Source organism: Labrus bergylta, chromosome 19, assembly GCF_963930695.1.
Source record: "Labrus bergylta chromosome 19, fLabBer1.1, whole genome shotgun sequence".
NCBI classification, from domain to species: domain Eukaryota; kingdom Metazoa; phylum Chordata; class Actinopteri; order Labriformes; family Labridae; genus Labrus; species Labrus bergylta.
In genome coordinates, this window is record NC_089213.1 from 21,134,955 (window position 1) to 21,147,667 (window position 12,713).

Genomic DNA, 12,713 nt, shown 5'->3' on the forward strand with positions numbered 1-12,713 from the left:
CTAATGGAGATAAGTGAATCACACGAATGTTTTGTGTCAAGTTTGAATGTAGGGAATGTTGAAATCTGGATTTCTTCCGTTGACCAATGGCTAGCTATCTCAACAGTGCTAACCTATAATCAATTTCAAAATGGACAAGGCTCATGTAAAGTATTAGCTGTGTTGAACCCAGCACTGTAACGTCTGTCTGAGAGAAAAAAAAAAATTAAAAAAAGAATATATTTCTTAAAAGATATGGTATATACAGTATATGTGTACCTATATGTTTTGAATAAACTGTATTAACTTATAGCTGTGTAGTAGAGGGAATTGTCGTTAGCTGGCTAACTTAGCCAACTACTTGAGCAAAGACATAGTGAAGACCTTTACTGTGCTAATATCTGGTGGGCACATCTTTGGCTGTGAATATGTAAAATGCTAAAGAGAGTCAACTGTCCAATGTAAAGAAAGTAGAAACAAATCCTGTTGTGACTGAGCAGTGCTATATTCTTGACTAGCTTACATGTGAACATTAAGCTAGCTGACAGTAGCGTTACACTGAAGGTACTCAGAAAAAATATTTTGCCTACACGCATGGAAATATTTCTTTGTGCTGCCTTTTTTTTAAGCGTATTTTAGCTGAAAGTTTTAAAATGCTGAAAAACAAAATGACAAGGAGATTCAGTGGCTCATTGAAGAGAAAGCAGAGCCTTGAAAGCTGTTGTGACTGGCTAGCATTATCGTGCTACAGGCTGGCTAAATTGTTATTACTTAGCTAGCTCACAGTAGCTCACCAGCTAAATCTCCAAGTCTTCCAATAAAAATATTGAGAATGGACCCATGGGTAAATTTCACAATGTTCTTTTCTGTTATAAGTAGATATCTAGTTACCTTCCTACAAAGAGTGAAGGATCTGATTCAAGGAGCTTTGTGTGTGTGTGTGTGTGTTTTTTTCTCTCCCTCTGTGTCTCTTTTCCTCCTCTATGTTTTGTTCCTCAGCAGTGTACAAAGTGGATGGCCTCTGTGAATTGAGGGGAGGTCTGACAGCGTGGAGAAGGTTGATTGATGGCTCATTGTGCAACTAGACTCGGCTAGACCGAACTGGTTAGGTTGTGACCCTGTTTTAGCCTCGTGGCCACTCATCATCTTCCCTTTTTTATGCTTTATATCTCTCTCCCTTCTCCCTATATGTTACATCCACCTATGTCACTGTAGTACAAGCGTAGTCAGACACACCAAGTGCAAAAAAATAAAAAATGTAAGTATAGGCTGTAAACACTTCCCCTGCCTGCTTCTTTTCCTCCAACCTCCTTCATCTGCTTTGTCTGCACTAAACTCATCACTGTAGCCATCATTCATTCTTGGCTGTTTCCTTTCTTCCTTCCTCTGGCCACTTTGTTTTTCTTTCTCGCTGCTCCTTCAGGACAGGTTTTGTGCCATGACTCATTTCATCAGGTTTCATTTTACAGCCCTTATTCATAAACTCTGTCAAAAAAATGTCCACTTGGAAGAAACAGTCCTAAAACACGATCTTAATAGATGACCTCAGAGAAGTTTTACATTTTGTTGAAGTTTAAGGGTCACCAATCAGGTCTTGCCTGCAAAAGATTCTAGAGCGCACCACATTTCAAAACACGAGAGACACATTTAGCCTTAACACCAGGCACACTAGTTTAAACTGTGGTTCAGCTTGTTTTTTGTTTTTTTTCCTTCAATGATTTTCTGCTTCTTTTCTCCACACAACCACAGTGATTTATGGTAATTATCCATCTTTGGGGTCATCCATCAACTGGTTGTTGCTAGGCGATGGGAGCAGCTGTTGTTTAGTCGGAGGAAGCTCTGCTGTCAGGGGCAGCGCAGGTGAATTCAGAAGACAGCGTTGATGAAGAAAGGTTATTTTGTTTGCATGTTATTTGCCTGAATTTTTGTAGATCAACTTTATGCCAAGTATGATCAAAACAAAACTGAAACGACTTTATTTGCATTTGAAATGTTTCAAGGTGGGAAGTCCCCAAAAGTACTCAACAATCAGGTTTCTACAAAAATGCAGAAAATTAATCTAAATTTCAAAAGGCTAAGTACCCATGACAAAAAAAGAAAGTGGCAATATTTGCTCTGAAAGAATCTGTTTTAATAAATGACATCTGTCTATTGCAGCCTACATTGAATCAGTGCTTGGCACTGGTTGAGTAAATCTCACTCACATCATCTTTAATTAGCATTAGTAATGCTTTATCTGTTCTTTGCCTGAAAACAAACCAGATGGTTTGAAATGTGTGTGCAGCACAAGAGCAATGTTCGATTGTTGGGTGTGGGGGGGGGGGTTTGGCAGGGAAGTCGAGCAGAGAGGGCTGGAATCCGTGCTGGCGATGAGCTAATGGCTGTTGTTTCATCTCAGAACAAGCACGCACTGACAGTTCAGGGAAAAGGTGATTTATAGACCACAGTCACTGTCATGGCGTGTCAAAACTGGCTCACGGGAAATCGGAACAAACAGGGGCAGAGCAAGAAAGAAAGAAAAAATTCTTCTTTCAAATAAATAGTTGCAGTTCTCCAGATTGTTTTCACTCTCTCATTGTTGATGTGTTCTGTGAGACGCTATCTTTTGGTCTTTGTGATTTACGCACACTATATTTCTAAGTGGCCTAATGAAGCTGAGCCAGAGGTAAAAATTCACAGTCTGTGTGACCCATTTAGAAAGCCTATTAACATAATATGATATAGAGTAATAGCATATTAGTTGGAACATATGTGAAAGCCCGAAGGACAGTCAAAAACTTTAGGAAAAGGTCGTTTATCTCTTATAAAGAAATCCAAAAGCAACAAAAAAAAACAGTTTTCGTATGTAACCACCAGCATGCTGAGCAGACTGTAGACAACTGAATGCATTGTTTTTCACAACCAGGAAGAGTCACAGAGGACGAGAAGGTTGATTTGTACCACACATAAGCTATTAGAAGCCCTTGAGCTATTGTGCCATATGGTGGACTATTCCATGTGGGTTAAAGCAGAGGGAGGGAGGGGGCTGTGAGGTGGGCTCCTAAACGTCTGGTCAGGCAAGATGCGGGATGGATTATGGCTAATGCTTTGTATCTTTGGCAACACATTTGTATGCGGCTTTGTAGTCTTTGGAGGTGCACTTCAGCAACTTCTGACTTACATTTAAGGCACTTCATCACATTGTTATCCCTGTTCATTGCACATCTCTGTTTTCTTATACTTTGTGTTATGAGTAAGAAATTTAGTCAAATGATACCTCTCATAGCAATCGAAGCTTGTCTTAAGGATGAGAACAGACTCTTGTTCTGCGCCAGTTTGCCTCAGTGTTGGTCGTCCTAACAGAGTGTCAGGTCCTATGAAACCAAAGGCGCGACTATCCCAGAGAGAGAGAAAAAAGAGCAAGAATGAAGAGGACGGGAGAGCACAGAGAGATAGAGATTGCCTGACATACTAAGCATTACCATAATTGGCTTTTCTACATGATAGGACAGAGGAAATAATAATGTCATTTTATTTACAGCCTTCTCTCTGCCCAAACACACACACACTCATGCATGGCGTACAGGTCAATGACACACACTGATCAGGCCTGTCCAAAGTCATCAGAGGTGAGTGGCAGCGAATGGAGGGGTCGGTGACAAAGCGAAACGGGAGAGAGAAATAAGACTGCCACGCCAAAGCTCCCATTTTGAAGGGACACTAAACGGCATGAGGGGGGAAACTCGCCAGTCACCCCCGCTCCGAAATCCAGCGCTCGGCCATGCAGGGTAAATCAGCAGGGTGAAAGCTGGCGGAATTGGACATTAGCACTGCAAATGAGAGCCAGGATTGCCCTCTTCTCTGAGACAACATGAATAAATGAAGACGGTTCGTAGGGAAAAGTGTGCGCTTGTTGTGTGTGAACTGTAGAGTCCTGGAGAGTTTTGTTCATTATGCAATGGAAAAACTTGAGTTATCTCTCCCAGTATCGTCTTTTTGAACTGGTCAGTTTTTTCTGACACAAATGAAGTATTTCTCAATTTGCCATGGAAATTAAAGCAAGTTGTAATTATTGGTGCTTTTTTGTTTTACAAGTCATACTCATACTCAAAATTTAAAATACATCTAGATCTGATTTTAATGTATTTCTTCCTTTACTTTGAGTTATTAGGAAAAAATGTTTATCCAGTCTTAGTTAGGAAGTTTTAATATTCCTTAATTATTTAAAGAAAAACAGCTGTATCCACTGTCCTGTCTCTAAATAAAGGCAGAAAGAGCTTAAAAATAAACCTTAATAAAAAGTGCAAGTGTACTAGAGTTGCTCAACGTCTTTAGCAATGGTCACATTTTAATTTGCATCCAAATTTATGCCAATACTGTGTTTTCTCAATTTAGACATTATTTTCCCTTTAAATCAGTAAACAAATTGAGGTGTAGTGTGTGTATGTATGTGTGGACCGCACACAGTTTCCTGCCTCAGGGAGGGTTGTCGTTTGGGGGAGAGGGGCTTGTGTGTGTGTGTGTGTGTGTGTGTGTGTGTGTGTGTGTGTGTGTGTGTGTGTGTGTGTGTGTGACTGTGTGACTGGGGAATGTCCCACTGTGGTGTCACCTGTCTGCAGCAGGAAATCCTGGACTCTGGGCACAACAATAGTGACAGGCCTCCTCTCACAACGCAGATGGCTTTGCTCCCCCCCCCCGCCAGCCACACATTGCATCCCTGCATGCACCTGACACACCATGACACTTGAGACAATCACACACACACACACACACACACACAAACCCACAAACAAATAAATGATAAGCCACAGATCGTAAACACACCTAAAATATCAAAAATGTAAAAAAAAGGAATAATAATATTAGCTTTTTCTGTCTGCATACCCTGCACTTTGTTAGCTGGAAGTTGTTAAACTTGTTTCTCCTTCATGTTTTTTCTCTGAGATACACACACACCTCTTGTTCGTTGGACTCCACATCTTTTCTCCTCTCTTTTCTAAAACTTCCCCTCTTTTTCCTATCCTCCCTGACAGCACAAAGTGGGCTTACGTTTTTGACTGACAACCACAACAGACACCTCTCCCCCATCCTCCTCCCCTTCCACACCCGTTTTAATCCCCTCCCTACCCCTCTCTCCCTCCCTCTCCTCTTCCTCTTTTGTTCTGAGTGACGCTGGAAAGCTGCCGTGTCAGCATCTTTTCCATCTCTGATTGCCTTATTAGCCGGCAGTGGCACCCGCAGCTTTTCTGACACAGATGGTGAAGGAGGAGGAGGGCGAAAAAAATGGCTGACTTGTGTTTGTTGTTGTTGCTTTCCCCTCCCACCCTCCTCTCTGGGTTGTTTGTGTGGACACTGACACCTCGGGCCGACACTGACACACTCCTGACACTGATGCCTGTCAAGTCAACATATACGGAGGATGGCAGGGAAAGAGTAGAATTTAGTGTCAGTGTGCTCTTCGTGTGAGTATGTGTGTGTGTGTTTGTGGTGCTGTCAGGTTTCCCTCACTTTGTCAGCTAAGCTGCTTTGTCTTTAACTCCTCTCACCACATTGACTTTGAATAGGTTTAGTTTTGCATTTATTTCAATTCAGTGGGCTGCATCTCGATAAGGATAAAGAAGACAGGTTGAAAGAAAGCTGTGCAGCTGCGTTGGCAAAAGGTTAAAATCCACTAATTTAGTGGATGACACCAGTGAGTGATTTAACTGTGGCCTGTGTTTAATGAAAACCTTACAATTAAAAGCAAAATTAGCAAAGGAACAGTTTGATTAAAAACAGAAAGGCTGAGCATGTCTCTCACACACACACACACACACACACACACACACACACTTTCAAACACACACACACACACACACACACACACACACACACAAGGCAGAGAGTTGCAGCTGTTGGTCCTCCAGCTTTTCCCAGGCAGCAGTAACTGGCACCTCACAAACATCAGGTATTATGTCCATTCCGATTATGGGATAGAGCGCTACATGCTGTTTGAAGCTGACAGCACATCTGCCTCCTCACTGGAGACTGATTCTGGCACGTCAGACAAGCATCTTACGAGGAATGGATTGAGGGAGCTGCCTTAGCATATTTAACCCTCTATTTTTTCTCTCTCCCTGCCTATCTGTAATATTTCGCTCTTTATCTGCTACCGGGATAATATTTAAACGTTTCAACTTTTTGTTTCTAGCTCTTAATTTTTCTATTATTAACCTCTGCAATCTGAAGATAAGAATAATTTTAACACAAGTTCTCAGAACAAGTGATTTGTTGAATTGGAAGACAGTTACAAAAAAGTAGACAGCCATTTTCCATTGATACCATCAATTTCTGTGTTCCTTTAAAATGGCACACTTGAAGCTGTGGGTACTCGAGGAGCACAGGCAGTAACAACACAGCCTGTCATGTCCACTGGCCGTTTCCTAGCATCACGCTGTGAGGACTTCCACAGCCGATGCCAAGTTGACTCCAGCCAACCATGGCTTGGCAAGGCAAATACAGCTGGCATTTTCCTCCACTATCTCTTACTTTTGAATCCATAGCATGTGTGGCATGTTGAAGAAATAGATCCATTGCCACCATATAGCAGCAAAATAGAAAATGAAACACCCAGCATGCACTATTTGGCTGTATGCTGCTGTTGCGTTTGAAATTGCTGATAAGAAATGTATGCACAAGACAGTAAATTAATCTTATTTAATCATTGGTACCACTCTGAGCATTTTTTGAAGACAACATCAAACTGAATCTTAAACAGAGCAGTAAATTAGGCATATTTTCCTTTTTTGGGGGTTTTCCAACCTTGAGGAGACAAAAACGTCTTTATTTGTCATAACATGATTAATAGGCATCATGTACTGTCATGAATTTTCCTTTGTAATTTGAAAATGTGGCTGTTTTATAGTTTTTTAACTGAGCAGGAACATTTCTGTAGCTCATCTCTGCTCTGTACCCTTGGTGAGCTGCATTGTTCAATAGCTTCATTAGGCAGTACGGTGAGAAGGACTATCCGTCATTGTCAAGATATGGATGTTTGCCACTTTATTATTACAAACTCGTGTCCTCTCCGAGGACTATTGACGAAAAACTCTTTAGGATTATTGCACATGCCACCTTCATATACTAAGGGTAGTGGATGCATAGTTGGTTTCATTTTCATGTATTAAAACTATTCATATGAAAGTGTATAATGTTCCATTTCCCCTCTTTTATGTTTTCCAGCTTACGGACCTGATGATGAATTTAAAGTGGATAAGATTGATGAAGAGGAACATCTGCAAGATGATGGCCTGTCCCTGGATGGTCAAGATGCAGACTACCTTCTTAATGATGATGAGGACGCAGGAGATACTTTTAGCTGCCAGAACTCTCCACTTAGCAATGGCACTAACCCAGATGCTGGATATGCATCTCCACTCAGCACCACCAGCGATCAAATGGTGGACCATAAAACCACGCCCTCCTTCAGTGATCAGGACAAAATGAAGGAGAAGTTAGGGGACAGCACAGAGTCCATTAACGGCCTCTCGCTACAGGACAGTCTGGCACAAATGAAAGCCGTCTATGCAAACCTGATCTCCGATGCTTCTTGGTCCAGCATTGCTCTGGATATGCTTAAAAGTAAACAAGGGAACAATTTCACAGCTAGCAATGGAAATGGAAGTAATCATAAAGGGAGCAATGGATTTCTGAAAAGTCACAGTCCAGGCAACATCAATGTGAAGAGCAGATGTAGCAACAGCAATGCTTCAGCCACCACTAATATTAACACCAGCAGTACTACCACCAGAACAGTATCAAGCAACAGCAACAGTGGCACCAGTGTCAGCTCTGGCAGCACGGGAGGATTAGCCTATGATTGGCACCAGGCAGCATTGGCCAAAACCATGCAGCATACCCCATACCAGCTCCTTCCTGAGCCAAGCCTGTTCAGCACAGTGCAACTTTACAGGCAAAACAATAAGCTCTATGGCCCGGTGTTTACGGGTGCCAGCAAGTTCAGGTGCAAGGACTGCAGCGGAGCCTATGACACTCTGGTTGGCCTGACGGTGCATATGAATGAAACGGGTCACTACCGTGATGACAATAAGGATAATGAGGATGATCGAAGCAAGAAGTGGTCCAAGCCACGTAAACGTTCTCTGATGGAGATGGAGGGCAAAGAAGATGCCCAGAAAGTTCTTAAATGCATGTACTGTGGCCACTCATTTGAATCTCTTCAAGACTTAAGTGTCCACATGATTAAAACAAAACACTATCAGAAAGTGCCTCTCAAAGAACCAATGCCAGCCCTTGCCTCAAAGCTGATACCCCCAACCAAAAAAAGAACATTTCAAGACATGATGATATCCCCAAGTTCACCAGATTCTGTCACACCTGGTATACTTATAGGAGAGTCTCCCAAAGACCAAAAAGTGGCTAATCCTTATGTCACTCCAAACAATCGATATGGTTACCAAAATGGTGCCAGTTATACCTGGCAGTTTGAGGCACGAAAGGCACAAATTCTCAAATGTATGGAATGTGGAAGTTCACATGACACCTTGCAACAACTCACAGCCCATATGATGGTCACAGGACACTTTCTCAAAGTAACGCATTCAGCCTCTAAAAAGGGTAAGCAGTTAGTTTTTGATCCTGTGGTTGAGGAGAAATTTCAGTCAATTCCTCTGCCACCGACGACCACACGACTTCCAGCACCAAATGAGAAGTCACAGCCTGAGTCCCCGTTGCAGCCTCCTAGCCCCGAGGAGGAAAGTGAAGATCATAAAGATAAAGTGGCAGAGGACGATGACATGGAAGCTAGGGAGCCAGTGAAAAAAATCAAGGAAGAGAAAGAAGATCTTTCAGAAAAAGCTGGAAAAACTGGAAAGACCAGATCTTACCAATATCTGAGAGAAGAAGACTTGGAAGAGGCGCCAAAAGGAGGCTTGGACATCCTTAAGTCTCTAGAGAATACAGTGTCAAGTGCAATCAGCAAGGCCCAAACTGGCACACCAACCTGGGGTGGATACCCCAGCATTCATGCCGCCTATCAGCTCCATGGATCTATAAAGTCAACCTTTCCTTCCTGTACACAGGTTCAACCTTTGTTCAGCAGCAACAGTTTGAAGGTATTGTCCTCTGACATTGGCACTCTGATTCATTCACCAAACAGCCCTTCTCCACCTCCAAGTCATAAGAGTAACGTGCTGGCAATGGAGGAGCTGGTTGAGAAAGTGACAGGAAAAACTTCAATAAAAAATGAAAAAGAAGAAAATATTGTAGACAGTAAGCGCAGGTCTGCGAAGTCTCCATTGCCAAATACTAAAGACAAACAGGTTTCACCCAAGTCAGATACTGTCTTAAAGGCAGTGAACATTACTGCAGTAGAGGACCAGATTGTGTCCAAAAGCAAAGGAGAGCAGACAGAGACTAAATCAGAGGCACAGATAAAGAGTGAAGTAAATTCCCCAAAAAGGCCTGTAAGCAATGGCTGCAACAACCTGAGTATTATCACAGATCACTTGCCTGAACAACCTCTTGTCAATCCTCTCAGTGCTTTGCAGTCTATCATGAACAACCACTTGGGGAAAGCTGCAAAAGTGGCAACACCCTTCACAGACCCATTTGCAATGCTGTATAAGATCAACAACAACTCTGCTCAGATGAAGACAGCAGAGCCTGTAAGTCAGTACCACGACGATGATGATGATGATAATCAGCCAATGGACTTGACTAAATCCAGAAACACCAATGGATGTAAACTTAAAGGTACCTCAACACCAAGCAGCAATGGCAGTGTGAACAATAACAAACCAGCCTTCAAAAACTTCTCCCAGTCTTCATCTTCTCCTCTGCGGGAGAATGCTTTGATGGATATTTCAGATATGGTCAAAAATCTGACAGGCCACCTGACACCAAAGTCTACGACCCCGTCTTCTGTATCTGAAAAATCAGACATCGACGGCTTTGCTTTTGAGGACAGTTTGGAGGAGTTATCACCCATCCAGAGACGGAAAGGCAGACAGTCCAACTGGAACCCTCAGCACCTCCTGATTCTTCAGGCTCAGTTTGCCTCTAGTCTAAGGGAAACTCCTGAGGGTAAGCTTGTGATTACTGACTTGGGGCCCCAAGAACGGGTCCACATCTGTAAATTTACTGGACTCTCTATGACCACTATCTCTCATTGGCTGGCCAATGTAAAATATCAGTTAAAGCGGACAGGGAGCACAAAGTTCCTGAAAAACCTTGACTCTGGCCAACCATTGTTTTTGTGCAGTGACTGTGCTTCCCAGTTTAGGACTCCCTCCTCCTACATTCACCATTTGGAGACCCATCTTGGGTTTACCTTGAAGGACCTCTCTAAGCTTTCAATAGATTTGTTAGAGCAGCAAGCAGTCAGCAGAATAGAGGACAAGACGTTCACTTTCTCTGGACTTTCTGAAGAAGATACTGGCTCAATATATCAGTGCAAACTGTGCAATCGGACGTTTCTGAGCAAACATGCAATCAAATTGCACCTTTGCAAGACACATGGAAAGTCACCAGAAGACCATCTTATCTTTGTGAAAGAGGTGGAAAAGATTGACAAAAAATGAAGTTAAAGCTGATAGCATGACAGTTTACTGTTGCACTATAAGCTACAATCTGTCATAACAGGTAGTGCCACGACTCTATAGGGTATTGTTGTGTCACATGTTGTAATGAAAACATGGTAGCTTTAATACCACATACTGTAATAATTGAGTTATCCACAACTGACAGGACTGCATTGCTGAGGCTTAAAGCTATGTTGTAAAAGTTAACTTTTGGTAACAGAAACTTACCAAATAAGCTCAGCAGCCATGGCACTATGTAGTCACTGACTGATTGTTGCTTTTCTAATGCACTGCATCTTATCTGAGCCTTTGGGAAATGTCCGTCCATTGTGTTAAAACTGGACCATGCTCCTATTTTGATCACTGTTTTTGAATGGTTTTGTTAAGATAAAAAAGATTTCAACACAACCTGCATATTATTTATAAGACAGTTTGTGCATGTTTTTTTTTTTTAATGAAAAAAAGGAAAGCATATTATGTCTCGTAAATTTCAACCATGATGTGAAAAACGGATATCCCTGTCGATATCTATTGGTGTTTATATGAAGGTATATGGATAAAAGTAAAAAAAAAAAAATGGGATGGTTTCGCACTTTAAAGAAGTGTACATTGATGAAGAAATGTAATGGTAAGATTGACAACAACCCCTTTGAGTCTTAATTCCCTTGATCGACATGGAAACGTTGAGTACTAACAATGATATTGTTTTATATTTGAAATTAAATCACATACAATCTTAAAAATGGTTAACATATGTGTTTCTCTAGTAAATATTATTTCCTGGTTGTGTCCACATGTACAGTATTTGCATTTGTAGGCTACCAATTTTATTATTGTGAAACTACAGTTGTAAAATTAATGAAGTTTAAAACTTATTGTATGAATAATGGCAAGTATGTATCATGTATGTCAGCATATCTTGCTCTATACAGTTCAACATAATTTGTACTGTGTGCATTTTTATAATGTTATTTTCTAGACAAATATGGAGAAATGTATACAACTGCAGAATTCTGTTGGACCACATTGTCCTTTTTCAGTGAGAAGTAGGTCCTTCAATGTGCTTTACATAAAATGACAGAACTTTACTGGCATCTTCTCCGATGCATGGTACTGTATATAACATTTAAAAAACAATAATTCTCACAAAAAAATAGATATCCAGGTTTTATCATTCACTCAGTTATTCAGAATGACGTTCTTTTATCCTCAGTTGTAAAATAAACTCATTGTCCTGGACTTACCTGGTGTTGTTTGAGTGATTTAGAAAGACTGCAAAGTCCATAGAGATGTAATGAAGATTGAATATTATGCTCATATCTATGATTAACAGCACAATTATTATTTAATAGAGGCAGTGATGCAGAAATACTTCAGAAAATATTTTATTTCATCATTATTTCATATTTAAGTTCATCATCTACATTGATTTAACAAACATAAGTCCAACTGGAAGTCAAACAGTAATGACATAATCCATTCATGCTTTTAGAAAAGTATGGTTTTGCTTTGCAGTGACAAATGAATAAACATTTATAGAGAGGCTAAGAGGTTAGCACAACACAAAATCAGGGAAATGCCACCACCACGGATCAATATAAAATGGCTGTCTGGAGCACTGAAGCTTTTTAAGAGTTTTCAAATCTGTCAAAGGTTTACAAATGTGTAGTAATAGCATCAATAATTTCCGTTTGGAGAAGTGTGAAACCTGCTGCAAAAACCCTAAACAAATGCATTAACATCAAAAACACTGCACGGTGCAACATCCAAATATTAACAAATCCAGTAAATATGCTCCAAACCGAGTAAAACTTTTAAGTGCTGCCTTTTAGCTTCTGTGTGCAACTTTGAACCTTTATTTTTTTTTCCCTTCATGTAACCTTGTTGGTATGACACCTTTTCAAATAAGTGTTATATGAATGTGAGCTTTTAAAATTCAGACCCAATGATGAACGCCAAACCAGTAAACGTGTATGAGCAATTTCAAATATAGACATAATCCCTTTTAGGGGGAAAAAAGTGATTAAAACATTGTCATGAAAAAAACAGGATTTGACTTTATGGTTTAACATAGAGCTAAGCTTTATAGTTCAGCTATGAGACACCTGATAAAAGAGGCCGTGGCATGTCTCCACTGACAGTATTTAAGTCGACATGCTCCCACCCCACGCAGCT

General features: G+C 40.9%; 1 protein-coding gene across 1 annotated transcript in view; it reads left to right on the forward strand.

Annotated features, from left to right (window-relative positions):
* tshz1 (teashirt zinc finger homeobox 1) overlaps window positions 1-11,777 on the forward strand; it is a 29,747-nt gene extending 17,970 nt beyond the window's left edge. Inside the window, exon 3 of the mRNA XM_065948238.1 lies at window positions 7,180-11,777. Coding sequence (XP_065804310.1) covers window positions 7,180-10,538 — 3,359 coding nt within the window. The 3' untranslated portion in view covers window positions 10,539-11,777. The remainder of the gene's footprint in view (window positions 1-7,179) is intronic.
* Window positions 11,778-12,713: the final 936 nt, after the last annotated feature.